At 32.9% G+C, this 25,789-nt stretch overlaps 4 protein-coding genes across 4 annotated transcripts; 2 read left to right on the top strand and 2 right to left on the bottom strand.

The window, feature by feature from the left end:
• The first annotated feature begins 1,504 nt into the window (after positions 1 to 1,504).
• On the top strand, positions 1,505 to 3,972 carry LOC122606265 (endoglucanase 24-like). Its single transcript, XM_043779228.1, has 6 exons — positions 1,505 to 1,736; positions 2,000 to 2,283; positions 2,626 to 3,063; positions 3,171 to 3,315; positions 3,400 to 3,566; positions 3,640 to 3,972. Exons 1-6 carry the CDS (start codon positions 1,505 to 1,507, stop codon positions 3,970 to 3,972), a joined length of 1,599 nt encoding a protein of 532 aa, XP_043635163.1.
• A 420-nt stretch (positions 3,973 to 4,392) lies between these two features.
• Positions 4,393 to 5,079, bottom strand: LOC122605341 (auxin-responsive protein SAUR50-like). Its single transcript, XM_043778267.1, has one exon. The coding sequence runs from the start codon at positions 4,926 to 4,928 to the stop codon at positions 4,626 to 4,628; it is 303 nt and encodes a 100-aa protein (XP_043634202.1). The 5' UTR covers positions 4,929 to 5,079; the 3' UTR covers positions 4,393 to 4,625.
• Positions 5,080 to 10,015: 4,936 nt separating this feature from the next.
• Positions 10,016 to 13,258, bottom strand: LOC122605658 (transcription initiation factor TFIID subunit 14b-like). Its single transcript, XM_043778613.1, has 6 exons — positions 13,079 to 13,258; positions 11,700 to 11,788; positions 11,369 to 11,590; positions 11,090 to 11,274; positions 10,540 to 10,661; positions 10,016 to 10,409 (listed from the first exon to the last, which is right to left on the bottom strand). Exons 1-6 carry the CDS (start codon positions 13,199 to 13,201, stop codon positions 10,314 to 10,316), a joined length of 837 nt encoding a protein of 278 aa, XP_043634548.1. The 5' UTR covers positions 13,202 to 13,258; the 3' UTR covers positions 10,016 to 10,313.
• Positions 13,259 to 20,633: 7,375 nt separating this feature from the next.
• LOC122603583 (peptidyl-prolyl cis-trans isomerase Pin1-like) lies at positions 20,634 to 23,324 on the top strand. Its single transcript, XM_043776322.1, has 2 exons — positions 20,634 to 21,126; positions 23,054 to 23,324. The coding sequence occupies exons 1-2, from the start codon at positions 20,766 to 20,768 to the stop codon at positions 23,176 to 23,178; spliced, it is 486 nt and encodes a 161-aa protein (XP_043632257.1). The 5' UTR covers positions 20,634 to 20,765; the 3' UTR covers positions 23,179 to 23,324.
• The last annotated feature ends 2,465 nt before the right edge of the window (positions 23,325 to 25,789 follow it).

The following is a 25,789-nucleotide window of genomic DNA, read 5'->3' on the forward strand; positions in this document are numbered from 1 at the left end:
TAATTTATATTTTTTTGTTTTCTGTCAATAATTTACATTTTTTAGCTCTGAATACTTAATTTAAATTTATTTTTAGCCATCAACTTGAAACGTTTTTTTTTTAACTTTTAATCATTTAATTAATTTAAAAAAATTCAACATATGAAATACAAAATATGTGTTTAATGTTCTAGAAATATATTCTTTTAAATTTGTTTTTACTTACATTTTTTACATTTAAATTTATATATTTAATTATCTTATCTTTACATTGTTATAAATAATCTGCGTAATCAAATCTCTCAATTTTCTCAATTTTTCAATTTTTACTTTTTTCTATATAAATAAATATAGATTTACACATATAAATATCAATGTCGACTACATGGCTAAAGATATATATTAGCTTATAAGAATATATTATAAATTGATACCTATAAATGTCGTACTTTGATATCCCAATACAATATTGATAATGTCGTCCAATTTAATATTTAATTTAACACAATATGAACTGTAGATACATATCCCAAACAGAATAACAGATGACGATAATACAACATCCTTATCCTGTCAAGTATAAGATCACAAGTATGTTTATATTTTAAATCTTAATTATCGATTTTTCATAATAATATCATATAATGAGTACAACTGGTTTAAAAAAATTTTATAATAGAAGAATTTTTGTAGCATGTGTCTTGTGGAATGACTACGACAAACAATTTCATCAATATGTCTCAGCTAATAATGATAGTGACAAACATGTCATTATTGTATTACAACTTGCAAAGTATAACACTTGGAATTGTATATTTTCAAAAGTATAAGTTTTTATGACTTAAATGCATGAAGATCTAATATTGATAATATTATAAACTCCGTGTCCAGTGTTAGAAACGGGTATAAAATCTAGTTTATCGATATAACTACTTTACTAACCAAAAACAAGAACAAACAAAAAGACAAACAACAAGAGATGGACAATATGTTAATGCAATCCATGCCTAGATCCACGGAATTATACTCATTGGACGATCTTCGTGTCATTCTTCAAAAGATTACAAAAATATGTATTAGTATAAGTTATTTGTTTACTTTCACATCCGAATCTATCTTGTGAGTTGTCACTTGATCCTATACATTGGTTAATTAATTAGTTTCTAATCTAATCCATGATAACAAAATCTCTTTTTCTGAACACGTATACCTTTGTCTCTTTTGTTTTCTTAGATTTAATCACTATATATATTACATGTCATGATACATATAATACGATGGAGTTTTCTTGGATTGGTTTATTCAGACAGTCTCTAAACCAAAACAAACCGTTAACTGGCCTATTAACGAACTATATATATCTCAACTGTCTCTATATATTCAGAAATGGTACAACCAGCCGGCAACTAGTATACAACATTATTTTACCCCTCTAGGAAATATCCATCTACTTAATTATATATATTTGCTCGAGAAGTATAGTAGCTGAGATGAAAAAAATATATTGATCCGATTTTGATCATATATGGAGGCCAAGTCCAGATCATACGAGCCTGATTCTAGCGAGTGGCACTGGTGGCTCTTAGTGGCTCTGATCACTGTTCTTGTTGTTGGAGCTGCGTCGATAACTATATGGAGGAACTTCCATGAGATTCAGCGACACAAGTTTCCCACGGTTAGAAGACCTCTAGATGGTGTTACACAAAGATATAGTGATGCTCTTCACATTTCTATGCAATTCTTTGATGTTCAAAAATGTAATCATGGAACCTTTTTTTAACACTTTTCATAAGTAGTTTGAGATGAAGAAATTTTTTTAACGACGTACGTACGTTCATTTCATGGTTAAACAAGACCATCTGAATGATCATTTTGAGATTGCTTATTTCAATAAGGTTAATTATCATATGATTATAATAACCATATAAACCATTTCAATAAGCTAGAAAGTGATCCTAATTAACTCACTTTGTGATAGTGTTTGTACTTTGTTAATGTATAGTTTGGTTGAAATTTGCAGCCGGGAAGTTAGAAAATAATCGGATAGAATGGAGAGGAGATTCGGGGCTAGAGGATGGAAAAGAAGAGAACCTAGATCTATCCAAGGGATTGTATGATGCCGGAGACCTCATGAAATTTGGTTTTCCTATGGCTTTCACGGCCACTATTCTAGCATGGTCTATCCTAGAATATGGACAACATATGGAAGCAGTTAAAGAACTTAAACATGCTCAAGATTCATTAAAATGGATCACTGATTATCTCATCAATGCACATCCTTCTGATAATGTCCTATACATTCAGGTTATATATCCAATTTCCTTCTATAACTTGTGCACAATTTCAATACATACTCAATTTTTTTTTACACCTTATACCCATAAGTTTTGAAAATGATTATTAGAATTTAGGCATATAGCTATTTCAAGTTACATTATTTTTGTCTTGAGTGATTTTGAGACTTTCACTCACAGTCTATAGGTTGATGGGTCATCCCAATACCACCAGACCAGTGACCATTTAGTATGTTTATCTACTAATCTAAAACAACACTATTATAGACCATAGAAACAGAACATATGTAGGTTTTGTCAGGTGAGTGATCTGGAAATAGACCATAAACAGAACATATGTTGGTTTTGTCAGGTGGGTGATCCAGAAATAGACCACAAATGCTGGGAAAGACCTGAAACTTCAAAGGAAAAAAGGCCAGCAATCCAAATAAACAGCTCGTGTCCAGGCTCAGATGTTGCAGCCGAGACTGCTGCAGCAATGGCTGCAGCATCTCTAGTTTTCAAGAACCAGGATGACGATTATTCCAAAATGCTGCTTAATCATGCCCAAAAATTGTTCATTTTTGCTAATAATTATCCAGGGGTTTATAGTAAAAGCATCCCATCAATACAAGACTACTACAACTCTTCTGGATTTGTAGACGAACTATTGTGGTCAGCATCTTGGCTATACCACGCGACAGGAGACGAATATTACATCAATTATGTGACCATAATGCACGGAAATGCGTTTGCTAATTGGGGTAACCCGACATGGTTTTCATGGGATGATAAGTTGGCTGGGACACAGGTATTTTTTCAGTTTCATGATCAAATGTTTGAAACTTTCAAAAGTTTTTTTTATTCTTTTTGAACTGCTAGTTTTAGTTACATTTTTTTTTCAAAATTTTTGTTTAGGTGTTATTATCCAGGGTGAATTTCTTCAACAGAGAGAAACAGATATCAATTGCAGAAAATATGAACCTACAAATGTATCGAAGAACTGCTGAGGCTCTTATGTGTAACATGTTGTTGCCACCATCAACCAGCCAGAAAACTAATGGTACCTTTCTGTTCTAATATCGGAAAAATTGGGTAAACTTTTACTCTTTGCATATTTTTAGGAATTTTGATGGCAAATTCATAGGTGGTTTGATATGGTTGAACGAGTGGGATACGTTACAATATTCCATCGCGACTGCATTCCTGGCAGTTGTTTTTAGTGACTACATGTTCACGTCCAAAACGCCATACATATATTGCAATGGGAAGTTATACGAGCCAATGGATCTTCGTGACTTTGCTATTTCACAGGTACTTAAAGCTAACGTTTACCTTAATTACATGATTATTCAATAAACTGACAGATTTTGTTTTATATGTTTAGGCTGATTATGTATTGGGAAATAACCCAACTAATATGAGCTACCTAGTTGGCTATGGGCTTAACTACCCTCAATATGTGCACCATCGTGGTGCCTCAATACCAACTGATGCAAACACAACTTGTAAGGACGGGTTCAAATGGCTTAACTCCACAAAACCTAATCCTAACATAGCATTTGGAGCGGTTGTGGGTGGACCGTTCCTCAATGACACATACATTGACTCACGAAATAACTCAATGCAAGGTGAACCAACAACTTACAATAGTGCCTTCTTTGTTGGTCTCATATCGGGATTAGTTACTTCCTCTTCTGTCATCCGTTCTTTCACATGATACAGCTATTTTGATACATGATTGTTTTTCTCTGGTTATATATAGTTAAGCTTATTCTCTTTGTCGTCGTTGATATATATCCTAGAAGAGGCTAGGGTACGTTTTAACTTGGTATCCGTCGTGTATATATATGATATTTCATAGAACTTAAAGTAGTGTTAGTTCATACTTAGTTGCAGATGTTGTTTCCTCATTACAGTGTGAAATCTAATTGTTTGAAATGATTGTATAACATGAAACTACATTTGTTTGTACAACACCAACATCAAGTCATCAAACACATATCTAAAACTCAAAACTGATAGCAAAAACTACTCACCTTTACTTCTATATAAATGTATTATGTCTGATTAAATGGTTAACAAGCCATACATAGAATGATCTGAAAATATCAAGTTATAGAATCACTCACTGTGGATATCCGATCCAAAAAAAGCTTTCATTTATATAATAAGCCATACATATGAGAAAACATTGAAATTTTCAGTTGACAATATTTTTCCAAGGGGGCTAATACCACCACAAGAGAAAAATAAAAAAAAATGGTGAGAAATAACAATGATTTGTTCAAAAACTTCATATGGCGATGAGTGATTCAACGAATGAAAGCTTATGTTGGCTGTCTGGTTCGGTTGGATGGTACAAATGCACTTTCATCCCATGACGGATAAGAGAGACAAGAAATCCTGTTCATGACAAGGAATGGTTAACCCCATATCATGATTGAACCCAAACTCTTCCTCGGCTCGTCGTAGCAAGGTTTGGAATTTCGTGTGGTGTAGCCATGATATGGGAATAACATATCTGCTTCTTGTTTCACCAATGTACACTGCAAAGTGTCCTTTGGGGACGTCGGTTAAGGAGCCATTGTCATCTCTTATATTTAAATATTTATTTGTACTTCTCTTGATGCCCAATGCTTGTGTTTGTTTGTTGTATGATTTTCTAAGACCCATTATGGATTTCTTAAGTTGTGCTATTGTATAGTTCGTCCAAGTTAGATGGAGGAGTTGTCAAATGGGCTGTGGTGGTGGTGATGGAGGAGGTGGTTAATGGTTTAATTAATGGTTAAAAGGATGTGGAGATGAAGGTGGTGGTGATGGTGATTATATGAAGGAGGTTTTTATAGGGAGGGTTTGAGAAGCAAATGCATGTGAAGGGGCTGGCAGGTGGTAAGCAAGGTGATTTTCAAAGAAGGTGTCATTTTACAAGTATGGGTTCATACCCCATTGGGTTAGCCCTACCTTGTTACCTCTATTGAAGACACCAACATCAAATGGACCCCCTTCCATTTATGTATCAAGGTGTTTATATGTGTTTGCATGTAAACCTATGATACATAGAAGCCATGAGTATGAAATAATGTATATCTATGGTAATACATTATGTACATATATATTTATATCTGTGTATGGATAATGTATCTGGCTGTATTATATGTGTTGTGACAATAAGATCTGCATACATATGTTATGTTGGTGTTAACACAATAACTATATATTAATGTGAGGTCATTTATCTAGCACCACTCATTCAAAAAAACTGTGTTAATCTCATTGTTTGAAAAATATGTGTGTGGAGATAACTTATTATTTTACAAATACCCTGCATCTCTCTTTAGTTTAAAAGTGCAAACTAGGTTCTGGTAGGCTTCTTGGTGGAGCCAAAACACATGAAAGAAAAGAAAAGGTCAAAAATATTGAAAGCAATGTAATGTGCTTGACCATATGATAAAAGAGTTGACTTCTATAGTTCTATATCAAAAAGTTTAATATGTAAATCAAAGTGTTATCATGTTATTATGTTGACAGTATATGCTATACATCTTATATGCATAATTGCTGTGTATATCAAAAAGTTTGACACACTTCTCATATTGTTAAGGGTGGAACGAGATGTTTGACATTAAGTTTTTTACTTTTGACTTATTTCTACCACTATAACATTTGAAATAGCACTTCAATATGTGAAGAAAAGATCAGTATATCAGATATTAATTTTATAGAAGTACAAAATCATAATGTGACACTAATATATTGAAAAGAGAAAGACAATGGGAAATAAAAATAATCATTCATGTGGGTAATCTGTTTCCACTATCATTTTGTAATTAAAAAAAAAAAAAACCTTAAATTCCTTTACGCCGTAAGCCAGTAAGAGGCTACCCAATGGGTTCATCCCCTACTCGTTCACAAGGGACGGATGACTCGTCCCCCGTTCGCTCGCAGGGCTCGTCCCTCTCGTTCGTTCTCCCGGGGACGAAACTTTGAGGTTGCATGCTTTTTCTTTTCTCTTTTTTTAATTTTTTTTTTAATCTTAACGGCTAGTAGATCAAGAAAGGTAAAGTAAAGTAACTCCCAATGCCGTCATCCACGGGTTTTGGGTCCCAATACCGTCTTCGACGGTGTATAGGGAAGGTGACAAAACACAACTTTCACATTTTTGGCAAAACAGACCCCTCGGCTGTTTTGACCAAAATCAGTTCAAAAAAGTGACATTTTTAGTGCCTAACTGCTAGTTTTTGTAAAATCATATGTATACACTTCCATTTAAGCATAACTCACACTACTCTTTCATATATACAGATATATTAATACCAAAACACACTTTTATATACACAAATCATAATGAACAACATGTTTCCTTCGAGTATATCCACGTACACAAAGCCGGAGTTGTTTCCCAATGACTCCGATGATGTTGAGCTTATGGACATCATCGGCGATTGAAGAAAGTGTGTTTATTTTTCTAAGAGTTAATGACATAAATCGTCCCTGTGGTTTACCAAAATAGTCACCTTTCGTCCTTAAAAATCCAAAACCTCAAGGATAGTCCTTTATAGAAGGATAAGGTTCACGTTTGGTCCTTTGACCATTTGACTGTCACCTTTTCTCCGTTAAACCCCCCACGTGCCTCCTACGTGAGGGGTATTTTAGTCATTTCCACTCTAAAGGACGAAATGTGACTATTTTGGTAAACCACGGGGACGATTTATGTCATTAACTCTTTACAAAAACCAAAAGGTGTAATTATTTCTTTTAATAATAATAAAAAAAAATCATCTTCTTTTCCAATCCTTTTAAAACTTTCCATGGATATATCTACAAGACTCACACTACCGCCACCGCTAATCACCACACCACCAAAAACCGTCGGCACCTCACAATTCACCACCGCGGTCAGCCCTACTCATCACCAACTCCGTCAGACCCATTCATCACCACCACCAACGTCACACCCCACTCGACCCTCCACACCACATCTGGCAGCCACAAACGGAGACCCACATGTTGTTGTGCTCGCATATCCGTCAGGCACCACACCGCCGACCTGTATCTAAATCTGTAAAATCTGTTGTCATCATTTATATCTAGATCCATATATATTTAATGGCCTAAAAAAGCCCAACGGTGGTTTGCAGGAAAGCGGTGGTATCCCCATCTTCATTCATTCTTTTTTTGTTGTGTTCTCATCGTGTGATTAATGGCAGCCATTTCATTTGAATAGATGAATGAAATTGGATAAGTTGATCTTCAAATAGAGATATATGTATTATTGTGTTTATGTATATGTATATATGTATTTAATTTTAAAATATCTAGGCTTTAAGTAAATGAAACAAAAAATAAAAAAAAAATCAGGTTTTTGTAAAGAGTTAATGACATAAATCATCCTTGTGGTTCACCTAAATAGGCACATTTCGTCCTTTAGAGGGGAAATGACTAGAATACCTCCACGTGGCAGGCATGTGGGGGGTTTAACGGAGAGAAGATGACAGTCAAATAGTAAAAGGACCAAACGTGAACCTTATCCTCCTATAAAGGACTGTCCTTGAGGTTTTGGATCTTTAAGGACGAAAGGTGACTATTTTAATAAACCACAGGGACGATCTATGTCATTAACTCTTTTTTTAATGTGTTTTTTTTTATCAAGTATTGTAATGTTTTTTTTTTCAAATAATATAATGTTTTTATTTTTAATAAACTAATGTAATACAACTATTTTTAATGAAGTGTTTTTAATTTTAAAGGGTTAAAAGTGTAAAGTTTAGATAAAAGAGTAAAATTAAATAATTAGTAGGTCCAAGAATGTACTTTGTATTGGGTATGTTTTGGGGAATTAGTCATTGGGGTGTTTTTTCTGATGTGACGCTGACTCTGATTGGGTCTAGTCCTTTAAAGATGAGTTGTAGTATTGGTTAGTCTCCAATGGTATTTTTTATGAATAATCATATGTAAGAAGGGGGGCCCATTATTTAAGGGGTGATTGGGATTACTTTTTTGATAGATAAGTCTTTTTCAAAATTACGTTTTAACTTTAAGAAAATGTCAAAGATTTCATCCAATTGCTTGCCGGATTAGCGTTATATGCGGTTGTTCTAATCTTAACGAGCTGGAGAGCCGCCCGGCTACACAATTTAACGTTTTTGCCACAATTTATTTTAATATTTGAATTAAAACGTGATACATAATAATTTCAAGATGGAGTCCAAAACACTCTTAATTGTATAAGAATTGATTTTCATACCACAGTTTTGATAAACTTATCACAATGTAAAAATGATATAATGTATAAGTAAATAATGCGCATGGTAAATTTAACAAGTAAATAATACATATTGTGAATATGTGATAAATTTATTAAGTTAAATGATACTGTATATATGTAATATGTGATAGATTTATTAAGTTATATGATACTAATATCATCTATCTCTTTGATTGTATTCATCTAAGATGATTGAATGTACACTGATTAAGTTTAAATGATATAGATTTTAATTGGGGGAAATAATTGGACTAAATGACCCCTCTTAACCAGATTATCTTAATTCCTTTTTATAGTTGTTGCAAGTTAAAAGACTTGAAGTTGTTACTGCAGCAATGCAACTCCATTAACTTTGGACAGCTACAGAAAGTGCACTACTTTAGTAACATAATGAATGTTTTACTTGTTTCACATAATGCAAATAACTTTGGACAGCTATAGAAATTGCAGCTAAATCTATGAACCAAGCTTATCCCCCTCTATATGCAAACATGGTACAAAGGTATGATTTATGAATGAATATGGTACGATGTTAAGACACTATGGTACAAACGTATGAATGGATATGGTACGATGTTAAGACATCACATCAATTTAAATGTGATGGTACCTGTACGATCCAATTAGTTCAAAAATTAGGTTCCACAAGTCGGTGGTATGTACGATCAATATTTGTAGGGGCGATAGGAAATTATCATCGGCATAATCTATTTAGATATTTTCCATATACATAAACCTAACCCCCTTCGCTCGGCTAGAAATTCTATAGTGGTGGCTTTGTTAAGTAGGACCTGGGTATCAAGTTCAACGATTAGAGATAACACAATAGCACGCATATACATGGTCAACTACAAGTCATCTTCAAACAAAGTAATGCATCCCTAGATAAAAGTTTTTACTGCAAACTCAACTAACAAGTCATTTTCAAACAAAGGCTTAAATAGAGAATTACTTGGACTTGCTCATAAGCAGATTAAACTTTGAAAGAAACTTACAATGGTTAATATTTGTATCACTAAAGGAAGTCTAAATATTTTTTCATGTCCAGGTTGTATGTAAATACGAAACAAATATACAGAAATGAAAACAGATATACCAGAACGAGTCAAATGGGTCAAAATGGTCAAGTCACGTAACGGCTAAACGCATTCAAATAATTACAATCTCCTTGTATCATTTTAACTTTAATATGTTAATATTATAAAACTAAGAAACAGAAAAATATGTCGATGGATGAACCCTACCCAATCCTCAACTTAAATTTCATACTACATATTGACTTACCTATGCATGAGGGTTCCCAAATATTTTGTGATGCATACATATCCTGAGCTACATAGTACATATCCAAATGCATATGTAGACCTTAGCAATTTTGGATAATCCCATGTTCCATAATTGAAAATGGCCACATCAATACAGCTAATTGTCGATAAACCATCATATGTCATATAATGACTAAATAATGACTACTTAAATATTCATAGATGTCACATAATGAAGTCTATCTCCTATTGAAACTGATATAAAGCAAGAGTAACATGGCTTTCAGCTACTTTCACATGCCTGTGTCACAAAGGACATTCAAGGACAAATTTTTTTGAAAACGATCTTTAATAGCCGAAGGACTTAAAAGTACGAATCAAACCTACACCTTTTAACAATGAGCAACATGTACAAGAAGGGCATGCATAAACCAGTTGATGTGCATGACAATGTAGGAGTAGATGATGGTTTACCTAATTGTAGCTAATAATTAAGCTAAAAGCAAAAGAAAACACTACTTTAAGGCTTTAAGCATAAGGTGTGCTAACTGGGGTTGGCTTTTGTGTTGAGGGGCCATCTAGCATACTCAGCCGCCTTTTTAAATTCGCAATATGAGTTTGCACCTGATGCAAAGGAAACATATCGATATCAGCCGAGAAGTTCCAAAGATTTAGAAATTATCAAGTTTGCTGATAGAAAATGACCACACAAATACATGATAACTGAAAAGTACAAAGGCAAGATAAGATGGACCTGGTGACGGGCCTCTGCCAGTTTTAATAGCTCATCTGCCTCAGAAAATTTTGTGAACCATTGACCAAGTGGATGCTCTTTGGTGTCACCTCTCTTTTTCTCATGTGCGTCTTCTATTGGTGCTATGAGATAATAAACAGAAAACCATAGTATCAAATTACACCAATACTAGATACACACAAAAAAAAAACTAGCGAAAGAGAATTTCAACTGATCACTTATGAAAGCGTCTGCTTGATTTCCAGTTTATCCAATACGGATCAGATAGGTCAAATAAAATAATAATAATAACAAGCAAAAATGAAATGGGTCAGATAAGCTGAACAAGTTGAAAGGCATCCAACGTGTATCTCTTATGCATATAGCCTTCTAATTTCTTTTTTATTCAAAAGCTGGTTACATCTATAATAACATAGTTTGCATGACCACATATAACACCATAACAATTGCATACGAATAAATAGAAAACTAATCCGGCTCATTTGACTAGTTACCCAGTGTCCCATCCAACCTGACCCGTCCACTTTGTCACCTTTATAACAAACATTACCATGAGGCAAGTTCATTGTCACTGGAAGCCTTGGCACAATTACAGATGGGTGATTACACACACGAGCAAGAAGCTTCTCTGAAGGGTCTGGAAAAACAATCTCATCATAAGATTCAACAATCACAGGTTTCTTAGTCGTCAAAGGACCATGCTCCACTTCAGAGTATAGCTTCAGATGATGAAACCTGCAGATTAATATAAAGTGTTATAAAGTTATTAGAGACATTACCGATGATGAAGAGACGAAAGTTGTGAAACAAGGTTAACTGAACAACTCACAAGTCTAATTGTTTATCACAGACATCATCATGAAAGAATATTGAGATTGCAATTTCAAATTCACCCCATCCACGTTCTGTCAACTCGAAAGGAGGTGACTCCACCACTCGCCTTGCGTTATTGAAACTTGGATGCAATTGAAATACAACCTTCTTGATGACCACACCCAAGTCTTCATTTGTTGCCCCACGCACGTAAACCATCCACACATGCGATTGAGTTCTAGTAAACGTTGGGAAAATATTTAACCATTTAATTCAAATGTACACTTCAAATCTTGAAAAGAACTTGAAAAGAAGAAAGGTATGCATCAAAATCAGATGCCACTTACTCAGTGGCCTTTTTTCCAAGCCAAAATGAGATAGTCCCATAGGCAATGGGGACACAGAGTTCAAGATCCTTAGTCTTCTTGGTCAGGTTCTATGAAAACGAAAAGGCAACGCATCAGACAACCTTGAGCGAATTTATTCATATGCATCACAAGTAAAGATTATTTATTGGTTACTTGCAGATATGATTACAAAAGGTTAATCTCATAATCATATATTCCATTTAAAAAAATTCAACCTTTTTTTAAATTTAAATTCAAATGACACATGCTTGAGATAGATATTAAAGTGGATTGCCACTTTTTCGATCAAAGATTTATGCAATGATATTATACTCCATTACATGAAATAACAAATTTAAACACCATATGCCAAAATAACAAACATGATATGTCAACTTCTAGTAATAAGTTATGTAACCCGGCCAAACCTTGTACAATTTAACATACTACGGAAGCCAAAAAAAAGTCACCCCTTACACAATTTACCATCGTAGAGTTTCGATAACTATATCATGGACCCCGGATAAAATTAGATTAGCGAACATAACGACAAAAGCTACAAACCTATATTATAGCTTAGTCAGCTACAATTCAAAGCCTCATGTTTTTCTTATTGAGCCCACCAACATACATCATTTTCACTCATAATCTATCCTACATTTTGTAAGTCTCATCTAACTTTTCCTTGCTTTTACAACCCACTAAATAAAAGAAAGAAAGAAAGAAACTGCTCAATGCCGCCTTCTGCGGATTTTGACCTCGATAGTGTATGGGGAGGTTAAGATGTAGGCAGACCTTGCCTCTACCTAAGTATTCCAGAGGCAAGGTCTGCTTCCATTTTCTACCTAAATGGTAGAAAAGACCCTCCAACCTTTGCATGGAATGAGAATCGAACCCATAACCTCTGTCTTTACCACTTATAGATGTTAAAAAAATTAGTGTGGTCTGTGGACAACATTTATATTCAATTTGCAGAGTTTTTCATTTTCTGAGCATCATGATGGGATACATAAAAACTGAAATTTTAATAATATTTGGAAGACAAATTATACAGTACATTTTAGTCTAAAAAAAATACATTAATAAACTCCAATGGAAGTATGCAATATAATAGTAGGCTTATATCTATTTATATATAACAGTCAATAGAATATTAGTATTAGGTCCACCCCCAAAATATTCAAACATATGACCTAACATGTCAAATTATTAAATTCATTGCTACTATTATTACGAGTATTATTATTAATTATTTCAAAAGTCAATAGAAACTAGAATATTAAATTAAGCAAAAAATAAAAAATAAAACAGTAATAAGTTGATGTGAAAAGAAGTTGTGAATTGTGAAAGTAAAATGCTGGAAAAAAAAACACAAGTACCTCGATATGGGTGGTGTCTTCTTGTTGTTCGATTTTGATGTCGATGAGGTGAGGGGTCGAATCTGATTTTTTTTCTGCGGTATGGAGGGGAAGATGACTGTCATTCTGATCACTCCGAATCATTTTTCTTTTTCTTGTAATGTAACGAGGGTTTTTGGAATTGTGTTTAAAATAATGGGTCGATTTACAGCCGGGTAAAGATTAAACCCAATTTACTGAAATGGACAATAATAAGCCGCCATTTTTATTTTAAGGGAGCGACCGTTGGTTATGAGGGGTTAAGTGGCATAGATTATTGATGTAAATGTAATTGATTTAAAAGGTTAATGAAAATATTTTAAAACATAAAAATTATAATAATTTAACCATTAATGTTATTTTAGATCATTTTTCCCATGTAACATTTTAAAAGAGATTTGTTTTTTTATTAGATAGTAAGCATGGTACTCGCGCAATACGGCGGCGATTACAGTGACAATGATGTGGTGGCATCGATCGCGGCGGCGACAGTTGCGTTAAGTGGGGTAGGTATTTGATATAAAGATATTTGATTTAAAAGAGTAAGTGAATAAATTTTTTTTTTTAAATAATGGAATGATTATATAATTTAATTCATTAAGGGTAACATAGTAATTTCGCATGTCCCAAAAATGTTAACTTTTTAACATGGGGGTATAAATTTTATATAGTAGTATAGATAAAAGTATAGATTAGGTGTATAGGGGAATTAGGATTAAGAAAATAGGGGTATTTTGGGTATAAAAAAGTGTTGAATTTCCTAAAATAGGAGAATTCAATATGTTTTATAAAGAGTTTTAGATATAGATATAGATTATTTCAATTTGATTTTTTAAAATGAGTTTTTTGCTCTTTTTTTTTTTCCTTTTTGAGTTTTTTAATTAATATATTATAAATTTTCATTCAATTTTTTGATGTTATTAAGTAATGAGGTTTGTCACCTAGAGGTTGCCCCGGAAGATGTTACATGTAAAATTTACAATTTGTTCTCAAAATAACCTACATTCACGTCTGTAACATATAATGTTGTTCATAAATAGCATGTATTCCTTGAGGTAGGTCGAACCTCTTAACCAAATACGATTCCTGAACAATTAAATTAGTCAGCCATTAGATAGTAATAAGTTGAAACAAATACTATATACTCCTACGCCCGTAAGAGAAATGGACATAATTTGTCGAAGATTTTGTAACTCCCATTAGACATTCAAATAACATTTGACGATTGTTAATGGCCGTTATACAAAGGGACGTAACTTTACGTTAAGGAAAAGGACCTGCTGATGTACAACAGTTTTTCAACTCTCGTTAAACACCCAAACAAAACTTAACGGCTGTTAATGATTCTTAGCTTTTGTAATATGTTTTAACGACAAGGACCATTATTGCGAGAGTTTTAACAAAAGAAACTAATGTTGCGAAATAAATTAGAATAATAAAATATTCAGACACGCAGTTTGTACTTTTACTTTTAGTATATACTAGAAATAAACACCCGCGCGTTGCCGCGGGGGTTTAAGATGTAGTTGTTTATTACACACGTTGTCGCAGATTATATCACACACCGTGCAACGGGACTCAAGTAGATTGTTTTTTTAGATGACAATGTTCTTTGATAAAGTCACTAACAACCATTAATTTGGCACTCTAACAATATAAGCAAAAAGAATGATCAGTTTAAAGAAAAATAAACGTCACACCAAACACAGACTAAGTATAAATGGAGGTTGTTTGATAGAAACATAAAAACCTAATATGGAACTTGAAGGGTTAAAACATAAAGATAAATGTAAAAGATTAAAGGTATATAGGGTAAATTTCGAAACCGATAAATTATTCGTAGCAAATAGATTATAAAGTTTAACCATAAACCATCATAAACGAATTATGAATTAGAACAAAGTATCTTTTCAATACATGTTATGTTAATAACAGAGAGCTTGCTTAATAAAATTTATATACATCTAGAATATATGGAGTATAACCTATTGTTGAGATGGTTTTTAAAAGCAGTAGGTACTTAGGTGGGTTTTTGACTTGTCACGTGTATTTATCACCTATCGCTTCTTCCCACCGTTTCACAAAACAGTTTTCATTAATTTTCTTTTTGTATTCCATGTATCTATATCTATTTTTTCTCTCTACTACTTTTTCACAGATGGTTTTCTTTTTATATTCCATGTATCTATATCTATACTCAGCTGCTTTCTTTCAGTAGTACTACAATTTGTAAGGAATATTTGAAGACATGTATTCAACGATGTTTTTATATCATATCAGAAAACATTCTATTCTATTTATTTACTAAAGATGACAAATTGGCAATGTCACCATTGTTTCACAAAGTGTATCGTCAACATGCAGAGACTTTAAGATCCCCTTTATTTGTTCTCTTCGATAATGGGTGGAAAAAAAAAAGGAGATGACGGTAGAACGTAAGAAACTCCCTTTTTTAGCATTTATTTGTTAACTACCGCTCCCTTTTTTGTTATTTACTTATTTTGTTTTTTTTCTTTTTTCACAGATTGTTAATGGTGGTATACCCACTACACATAGTCTCATGTCACTACCACTTTAATTTGTCTTACAAATATATAGCTATACGTTATGTATGTATAAATTTTTGTTGATTTTGAAGTAGGTGAGAAGTTTAATATGGTGATTTACTGATTTAAAATGGTTGTTACCGGCGGTGGTTACCGACTGTGAATGTTCCTGGAGGCGGTTGTTGAAGATTTGCCGGTTATGTATATGTGTCTGTGAGATAGACAGTGTTTCGGTGTTGCCAAGTGGTGGTTATCGTTGGTGGTTGTTGAAGATGGTGGTGAACAGCGGTGGTTACCGGCGGTGATGCCTGGTTGTGGATTTAATAGTTTATCCATATGTATATCTTGTGTGTATTTATCCTTAATATTATTATGCTTAAGAAATTGTAAAGTCTTAGAAGTTGTACATTCAGCATAAAGAATTGTAAGTTGTACATTGAGCATAAAGACTTGTAAAAACCAAGTTAGTTTTTAGTATATAGGGTAAATAGTAACAAAAGGTATCTGACATCATCATTCTGATCTAATGGTTTTAATTAAAATTTGAGTTTTATCCAAAAGTGTAAACTTCTCCATTTTATAATTAAAGTTTTCCTTTTATATATATTTAGAGATATATTGAAAACTAATATATGAAAAACTTTTAATCATCTTTTTGATGACGGGTTTGTTGTATTTGCTCCTATATAGTTATATGTTTTCTAATGTTCATGGCATAATGATTTTTAATTAGGTTGCTCTAGGTTAAATGAAAGTATACTAACATAACAAAACCGTCTCAACACAACAATTAAAGCCCCATAGCGTGAGGCCCCAACCCCTCTAGTTATAATTATAACTTATATAAAGTAATTTCACGTGAATAGTAAAATAGGCTAATTGGCAACTGGCTTAGTAGCCTGTCTATTTAGATTTTTAGTTAGTGTGTAGATACCAACTTAAATCTTGGTTTTTCTTTCTATTATTTGATTTATTTTGTTATATTTAGGTTGGTAACGTTTGTTTCACACTTTTAACCATTAAATCTTTTATGTTTAAGCATTCATGGTACAACAATTTTGGTCTTTTTTATTTTTGCCATTAAATTTTTAGGCTTCCTACTTTTATCTTTCAAAAAAGTTCGCAATTTTTGTATTTAACCACCAAAATTTGTGTTATAAGATTTACGGTGTAATGTTTAACGGTGTGTTTCTTTTTTTGTTTGATGATAATGTTTAACTTGTTAAAATTAATGACCGGCGTTCAAATCTATGTCTGGTTATTATCTCCAACCAATAACCGAGTATAACACTACTTTTTATATAAAGATAATTGAGATATTAGTGGAATTCGTTTATACCGTTGACAGAATTGGGCCGCCTGATTTCATACTCTTAATTTATGGGCCTGTCATAAACATTTTTGTTTGGGCCTACTCTGACGAGCTGTTCTTTTAATTGGTTTCGATTATGTTTTATAAAGAACTAAAGACCAACAAGCACTACTGGTAAGGCAATCACTTGATGAACTTATGTCTCATATTCGATCCCGCTTGGCACAAAAAATATTTCTTTTAAGGTACCCGTTACCAATGAAGCCTAAACCCACATGTGAAGTTTAAATACTCGGGTTCGATCTTTTTGGGTGCCCAGATCATGTGGGAATTAAGATGGAAGTATTGTACCAACATCATATGACTCATACGGGGTGAGTCGATGGGTATCCAATTGTAGTACCGGGTCTAGAGTTCCCTCCATTACCTTTTTTTTGTGTAAAGAACTAAAGCTGACTTATTAGTTTAACCGTTCATGTATGTTAATCCGATATTTATCATTTTGTTTAAAATTTATTACATTTTAAGAAGTTCATCTTATTCTACATCAAATACTACATAATATATATAAGTGACAATAATATGCTTCCGAGATATCCCGATCATCTCTGAAATATTAATTTGCAATTCTTATTATTTCTAGTTGATATTTCGTGATGTTTTATTATTATGAATTATTTTACGTTTCACTTTCTATATTTAATGATTCTGGGAATTTTTGTTTTAATTACGTCTGTAATATTAATTTTGTTTTTGTATTTTCACTTTTCTACTTTCATTTTTACCATCTTTTAGAATAGAAATAACTTTTCAACTTGTTATAAAATCATTATATTATGAAATTTCTTTAATTTATAACTAGCGTTATACCCGGTCGTTGACCGGGTATAGATATGGCATCGGGTCGAATATGGACCGGGTTTATGTAATCTCGGACCCAGTTAAAAATCACCGTCCCATACCCGGATCCGGACCCGCCAGGTCCCCGTTTATTTACTAACCGCCCAGTAACGGGTTTCCCCGCGGGTAACTGTTATTAATATTATCTTTTGAAATTTTAGTCATAACATTTGTAGTATTGAGCTGATTTGTAGCTTAAATAAATTGAGAACACTATTGATTAGTATTGATGTTCATTTATTAGGGCATCTCCAATGGTTAACCATTTAGTTTAAAAAATCTTTAACTCCAATGGTAAAATTCTTTAAAAACCTTAAAAAACATTAAATTGCAATTTAATATTGATGAAAGAGAGTGTTAATATTCTTCATTAGGTTGAGGTTCTTCAACCTATTTACCAAAAAAGTCATCTAACTCAATGGTGAAAGACTTTTTATAGACTTTTTTTTTTATAAATAAGTTTTTGATAATTTCCTCATTGTAGATGCTCTTAGTAAATGAGGTTTACTTTTGACTAATTTCTTGTTCCAACACTTTCACATTACTAGATTTTGACATAATATCATAAAGCACAAAATAAAATGCTAATTGAATTAATTAGTTGCATGTCATTTCGATATAAACTAGTTATTATATAAACATATTTTTATTATATTATGTAGTACATACGAGTCGGGTATACGGGTCAGGTTCGCGGGTTTTCATTTAAAATCGTACCCGGACCTGAACCGGCTAAAATAATCAAAACCATCCCCATACCCGGCCCTAGACCCTCATACTCGGCCCCGAACCCGACCCAAAAGTATTGGGTTTCGGTTTCCCCCATCAGGTACGGGTTTATTTGTCATCCCTAATCGAGGATAACCAAATTTTTGAAAAAAAATCCATAAGGAATATACTAAAACCAAAAAATAAAAAAGAGAACAAAAAAAGAAAAAAAGAATACGAATACTAAATAAAAAATTATATTAAAAAAAAAACCAATGTTACATGTGAGAAAAAGATAGAAACCAAATGTTTAAAAATAAAAACGAATATATAATATAACAAAAGAAAAAGTGAAAAAAGAAATAGGATAAAAAACAAAATATATAGCATTTTTAAAAATTATAAAAGAAAAAAAGGGTAAAATGTAGAAAAAGATATAAAACCACTTTACCAACTTACCAATCATCACCTATGATTGTTATTTAATAAATTATATATTTAAATTTAAATGGCAAAAAAGGCAAAAAGCCTACTACTCGTGAAAAAAAATTATTTTAAATAAGTTATAATAGTTTTTCCATTAAAGAGATCAAAATCAATTGAAGTTTTCAAAGTAAATAACTATTTTGTTTTTTTATTATTAATTTTTTACCTTCATACTTGTTATCTTTCAATAATTTTGTTATTATATTATAAATTATAATATAGTATAAGTTATTTTGTTGTGAATATCTTTAATTCATAATTAATTATTCGTTAAAGAGATCGATGCCAACTTAGTTCTTGCTATATAATGTTTTATAAAATACTAGGTTTGCGGTTATTTAATTGAATTATTAAAGGTTTTAATATGATATTGATAATTAAAATTTGGTTTAGTTAGCATAATATTAATGTTAAATATGCTTGAATATCTTATCAAACTTAGATTTGTTAAAAAAAATATATTGAATATAATTTTAAAAAAAAACGGATGAAATTAATGTCTCAAATAAATAATTAATTATAATGTTTGATTTGATATAATGTTTACCTAATTAATTCAAATCTATCTAAATTTAAATAAACATATATAAAAAAGTTTGGAGATGACACATAGGATAAATCCTAGTTGGCAACTTTTTAGCATAACTTTAGATTTAAAGAAGACTTGAAAAGGCTAGGATTCTTACTCTTTTAATAGATATATAGATGTTATAAAATTTACATGGTAGGAAAGATAATAAACATAAGGGGGAAGTGAAGGTGGTGCTGTTATGCACTCAACTTAGGTGAAATCCCACTCACATGCTAGTTTTTAAACCTGTGAGAGAGATTTCACCCAAGTTGGATGCATAACAGCATTACCTTCACTTTTCCCTAAACATAATCTATTTGTTTTTTAGAACAACATCTCGATAACATATATCATTTTTAATCTCATCAATATCAATATCAATAATCTTCACTACCTTATAATTTATAAAACATTTGACTCCTCTCATTGTTAAAAAAAAAAACTTGTTCTACCGAAATTACTCATCATTTTTAATCACTAATTTGTACATTTTCACCAAATATATATATAATACCCTTAATGCAATTATTTAAGATATACATCTCTCACCCTTAAATAACTACACTACCTTATTTTACATCAATAGCCACATCGTTATTGACACCGCCACCACCACTCACTGCCGTCACCACTTGTCGTCTCCGCCACCACCACCACACGGTCGCATCGCGCGAGCACATGGCTAATTCCTTATTATAAAAAGGAAACTCACCGCCGAAAATATCAAATAAGGAATTGAACTATCTAGAAGGCTAAAATATCCTTCTATCTAATATACCTATAATACCTTTAATGAAATGATTTACAACATAAATGATAAATCTCTTAATTTCTTAAAATAACTACGTATCTCTTTTAACATCAATTACTTTTACATTCACCACTATTGTTGCCCCACCATCCATCGCCGTCACTACCCCGCGCCGCTAATATCATTGTCGCCGCATTGTGCGGGTATGACTTATTTTTAATAAGGATGCTGGATTTAACTCGTAATAAAACAAAACAAATACACAACCTGTTAAGCCGAACCAGAACCACCTACCCCTGATCTGAAGGCTCCACGAAACAAAGCCTCAGCAGCACACCACAGAGAAAATAATAACCAACCCGGCGTGAACCGCACTCGCCATAATATCTATATATATGACCGCCACAACGGAAATCCCAAAAAAACAACCGGCAACAATAGATTCCGATCGGAAAAGAAAGGATCCATCAGCAGATCGAACCGCCGCCGCCGCTGCCAAACACAAAAAATCAAAAATGTCATCATCATCATCTGATAAAGTTAGGGCTTCACATATACTTATTAAACACCAAGGATCTCGTCGTAAGGCTTCCTGGAAGGATCCAGAAGGTCGGGTTATTACTAATACTACCAGAGATGCTGCCGTTTCTCAGCTCAAAGCTTTACGAGACGACGTCGTTTCTGGAAATTCCAAATTTGAAGATGTTGCTTCTCGTTATTCTGATTGTAGCTCAGCTAAACGTGGCGGCGATCTCGGTTTGTTCTCACTTTCTATAATTCTAGGGTTTTGTTTTTTTGTTTTTTTTTTTTAAATTTATTTATAATTTTATATTGTTCAGTATTTAGTTTTGTTTAATTTTAAGGCCAATTAATGTTTAGATATTAAGGTTTTATTATATGCTTTATACTCGAATGAATACCGAAGGATTCGATGCAGAATGGTGTAAATTAGGAACCCTTGCCAAGCTTTTAAGAATCATTTGTCTAGCTTTAAACATTATTTCGAAAGCCAACGTGTCTATTCATCATACAGAAGTTATGACTTTTATTGAAGAAATATGTGCCTACTTCACACTTAGATTATGTCACAAGGGAAATTCGAGAATGGGTTGCCAAATTCGGTGACTTTTTACGATATGTGCTTATTCACTAGTCCAATTGGATTATATTTTGTCTCCAACGGGTAAAGTTTTAAGTTTGGCTAAAAAGGATCAAAAGGTTGTGCCGCGTATTGTTAGTCTGATTGTTCTGATGGTATGTAGACTCTTCAAAGGTTTATGGATGGGTCTAATTATTTGCTTAATACCTGGCAATATTGATGAAAATATTGGCAGTACCATGTACACCACGTAAAACTGGTTACTTGATAAAGATTAGTAATTTTAACGGGTCACATGGTGCGATGGGTAGGCTGGGGATGTCTTACTGAGTAAAGGGTAATGGTATTTTATTGAAAGGTTGATAAGACATAATTTATCATAGCATTGTGGAAAGAAAGAAGAAAAGTAGTTTCCCATCAGTTAGGTGCGTCCCGAGTTATTTTTCAGTGAAAAGATGCTTGATTGAATATATGAACTTAATCAGGCTCACAAACTACAACTTTGTTGATCCGTTGCTACAGTTCGTGTAGGCCAAGACATGTTTCTTCGCTAAACAGTCAAGGATCCACTTGTTAATTTGTTATTAGTGTAATCTTCTGTTTAATCTTCTAGCTTTTTAACATTTTATGCTTATGAAAACCTATTGCTGCTCTCAGGCCTAAGTCTATAAGTACCTTGCCCAATGCAATTGATGCACCTTGATCTCGTTCGAGTCCAACACTGCAACAAGCTGGCCTAGGAATGGTATTATAGTAACAGTTAATATTGTAGGGTCTTTAGACCAATCTTATTGCAACTAGTTGCTTAGAAGTTCAAATCACAATCTCATTTGACGTTCCCAGGTTATATGTTATGCTGATACTTCTAGATTGTGCCTTCGGTAATAGGTCATTAAGTTCCATTGCTGAGTCTAGAATTTACTTGGATGGACATTATTTTAATCACTCTACTTTAAGCTTTAATAATATATAAGTGCTTGTCTATCTGTAAGTGAAGCTGGAGCCTTAGCTGCCTTGTCAAAGGATAGTGAAGGTTGAGCCAAGCTACTCGTTAACTCTGGGTCCCATCTGTGCTCATCATTTGTTACATCTACTCTTCCCACGATTCCGAATCAACAGGCCCCTTTTTCTTTTTCTACTCGGGGACTAAGCGAAAGAAGTCTCATCTCGATAAGACCCTTTGAATCTTCAATAGGGGCCTGTAATCTTTGGATTAGAGTAGAGGTTGCAAGAGAGCAGTGCGTACCACCCTGCACCTTCTCAGTTTGATTTTAGTGATGTATATATCTTCTGTTTTATTTGCATCTTCTCAGAAAATGACTCTGATTTTTAATTAGAATGAATGTTTGTTTATGTGTAAGCGTTGTTTCTTGTGTTCGTTACTGGCTCACTATATTGTGAAACTTTTGCCATATAGATGTCTATGTAAAATGCATGAATGGTGGGATTTCTCACAAAAAGATGACCCAACACAAAATTTCGTTCTGTCTTTTTGCCTCTCTATTTTCTGATATATTGATGCTTAAATAGTTTCTTTTAGGATGTTATTAAGTGATTGTAATAGCTGAGATATTGGTGATGCAGGTCCATTTGGAAGGAAACAGATGCAGAAGCCGTTTGAAGACGCGACATATGCATTGAAAGTGGGGGAGATAAGCGACATCGTGGATACTGATAGTGGAGTTCACATCATCAAGAGAACTGGTTAACCATGAAATATTACAGTAAGGACTAGCATAAACTTACCTGTTTCTATGGTTTCAAGCAATGATGAACTCTGTTGTAACTTGAGTTTGGTGATTCCACACGTTGTATTGTTTTACCTAGAAAATTAAGAATGCATCTTTGAGATTTACTTGTGAATTTATTTACCAATCTGGGCTTGTCAACCTGTTATGATTTACTCGTATGAATTATTCAATGCCTACTACCTTGGGAATTGGCACAAATACGTAATTGTACTCTAAATCGTCTCATTGATCTGGGATAAGGTGTCCATTCACCATTGATCATACATGTTACTATCGAAAAAAATGGAAATATTATTTTTTGGCTTAACATTCAATATCATAAGGACGCATGAACTTGCAAATTGCAGTTAGGTGTTCTAGAAACAAAGTTTGTGCTTACTAGACAAGAACCGTTCTACCAAAAATCTTAGAAGGTGAAATCTTAGGTCTAAATGATAATGCGAAATTGTAGAAATCATGTTGCCATTTATCTGGTGGCTTTATCAGAGTTAGAACGCATGGATGTGGTGATTCATGAAATCTAATTATAAAAGTGGTGGGAGTGAAAACTTGGAGTTTCATGGAGACCCAAGTTGAATGCGGCAACCTCCAGCATTTAGGAAATTAGGAGGATATTGTGAGGATGGTCACGTTTCCTAGTATCAGCGAACAAATTATAATGTATGCCGTACATAATTTGCAATATAGTCCAGGATATTATGTCTTTTAATCATGTAGGAGCTTGCTTACTAGTAAGCTAGTGAGAAACTAGTATACAAACAAAGAAAAAAAAAACAAAATGGTTACATGAAAAATTCAAAAATTTAAAGCTACCGCCAATTTGACCATTTTATACCACTTAGTTTCGTTGCACGATATGTCAACCATAGTCTGGTAGCGAATCGGAAAGATGGTTGTTATAATCCAACGGGTGAGACTGATTAAGTTCATAAGCTTGCGTTTCTTGGCAGTTATGTAGGGTTTTGAGGTCCTCCCTGAATTTGGCCAATGAATATTTACACACAAATATTCACACAATCACCGCATAATTATATCAACTAGTCGTCTAAAGCACATAGTTAGCAACATAAACACAATCAAGTCACATAAAAACACATAACAGAACATAGAAGCATTATTTAACTACCAGTTAAGTTAAATAAACTTGGACTATTAAGATGTTACAATTCTTTTTATCTTAATATATTTAACCTTTTACATTTTGACTTAGTTTTGTTATATGTTTACTTTTGAACCATATGCGTATTAATTATATTTATCGATAGAAGATCGTGTTATATCTATAAGTTATAGTTGATAAAGAATATAGGGGAAAAATTTTTAAGATGCATTAGTCGGGGGCAGTGATACAAAGACAAAGTACAAGGACGAACACGGATAAAAAAAAATAAACACAAGAATCAAATTGAATAAATGGACTAAACACATGAACGATTTGTGGCTAATTATGTCCCTCCATCTTATTTACTAAGGAAAATGATATTAGTACCATAGATAGTGACTTATTTACCACACTGTACAACTTTTATAACATAATGTACAAGTCTGTAAAGCATAAATATGGTAAATTTATCAATTGTTGTGGTACGAATACCACTTCCATTCCCATTTACTAAACCCAAACAAAATACAAATATAATGATTGACTAGAAAAACAAATATTCATGATTCACCCCCTTACATCTATACATCGAAAGTGAATTCTTTATCTTGTTTTCTGTTAGTTTTGTTTGTCATGTGTCATTTTTTCATTACGAGTACATCACATCGTGTACGAATTATTCGTAAGTAGCAATTTGTATCTAGTTTCTTAACACTATGTCACTATCTATTTAAACATACGAAAACTAAAATAAAAAATAAAATGATATATCTATTTAAACACGTTATTTATTTAAAAAAAAAATATTAAAAAAGTAAAATTTTTGGAGAGTGAACTTTAGGAAAGATCGAATGTAGAGACAGACCAAGCATGCAGAAGAACCACGGTTTGTAGAGGGCATGCTAGACAAGTTGTGGGCCCACACAACCTTAGCCCACTACTGAACCCATTCAATTTAAAAACTACATTTTTTCAGTTTCCTATTGGATCGATCATACACTTTATCCTATCTATAAGTTTTTTATTATTATAAAAATTATGTAGTTTTTCACAACAGAAATAAATCGTGCTATGATAGTTGCAATAATGTAATTCTAACCGCTTCACTTTAACTGGCTGAAGTAGCTAGATATAACAAAATCAACAAGCAACTTAACATGGAAGAATATATTACTTTGTATATTCTGTTAACATATGATCCAAAGAGTTGTAGGGTATATATAAACCCAAAAATGTTTACATATATTTATATTCTAACTATGATATGAAATGCTTTGCATAATAAGCGTGAAATTCACCGAGAATGGAAAAGTTTACTGGAATTGGCCGGCTTTTGACGCGAAATATTTACTTTTGTGGAAAAAAAAAAAATCACCCTCCAACTAACACAACATACACAATATAAAACTGATCATATACATTATGGCCGGTATATATACCATATTAGACTGATAGGAACAAGGTGTC

The sequence above is a fragment of the Erigeron canadensis genome, chromosome 6 (assembly GCF_010389155.1).
Source record: "Erigeron canadensis isolate Cc75 chromosome 6, C_canadensis_v1, whole genome shotgun sequence".
In the NCBI taxonomy this organism is placed as follows: domain Eukaryota; kingdom Viridiplantae; phylum Streptophyta; class Magnoliopsida; order Asterales; family Asteraceae; genus Erigeron; species Erigeron canadensis.

Bases quoted from the DNA above. Each gene is read 5' to 3' on its own strand.
- LOC122606265 (XM_043779228.1), top strand. From the start codon at position 1,505: ATGGAGGCCAAGTCCAGATCATACGAGCCTGATTCTAGCGAGTGGCAC. The intron at 3,064-3,170 runs GTATTTTTTCAG...ATTTTTGTTTAG, and splicing joins ATAAGTTGGCTGGGACACAG to GTGTTATTATCCAGGGTGAA. The intron at 3,316-3,399 runs GTACCTTTCTGT...GCAAATTCATAG, and splicing joins AACCAGCCAGAAAACTAATG to GTGGTTTGATATGGTTGAAC.
- LOC122605658 (XM_043778613.1), bottom strand. From the start codon at position 13,201: ATGATTCGGAGTGATCAGAATGACAGTCATCTTCCCCTCCATACCGCA. The intron at 11,591-11,699 runs GTAAGTGGCATC...AACGTTTACTAG, and splicing joins CTTGGAAAAAAGGCCACTGA to AACTCAATCGCATGTGTGGA. The intron at 10,410-10,539 runs GTCCATCTTATC...CCTTTGCATCAG, and splicing joins TGGCAGAGGCCCGTCACCAG to GTGCAAACTCATATTGCGAA.
- LOC122603583 (XM_043776322.1), top strand. From the start codon at position 20,766: ATGACCGCCACAACGGAAATCCCAAAAAAACAACCGGCAACAATAGAT. The intron at 21,127-23,053 runs GTTTGTTCTCAC...TTGGTGATGCAG, and splicing joins TAAACGTGGCGGCGATCTCG to GTCCATTTGGAAGGAAACAG.
- LOC122605341 (XM_043778267.1), bottom strand. From the start codon at position 4,928: ATGGGTCTTAGAAAATCATACAACAAACAAACACAAGCATTGGGCATC.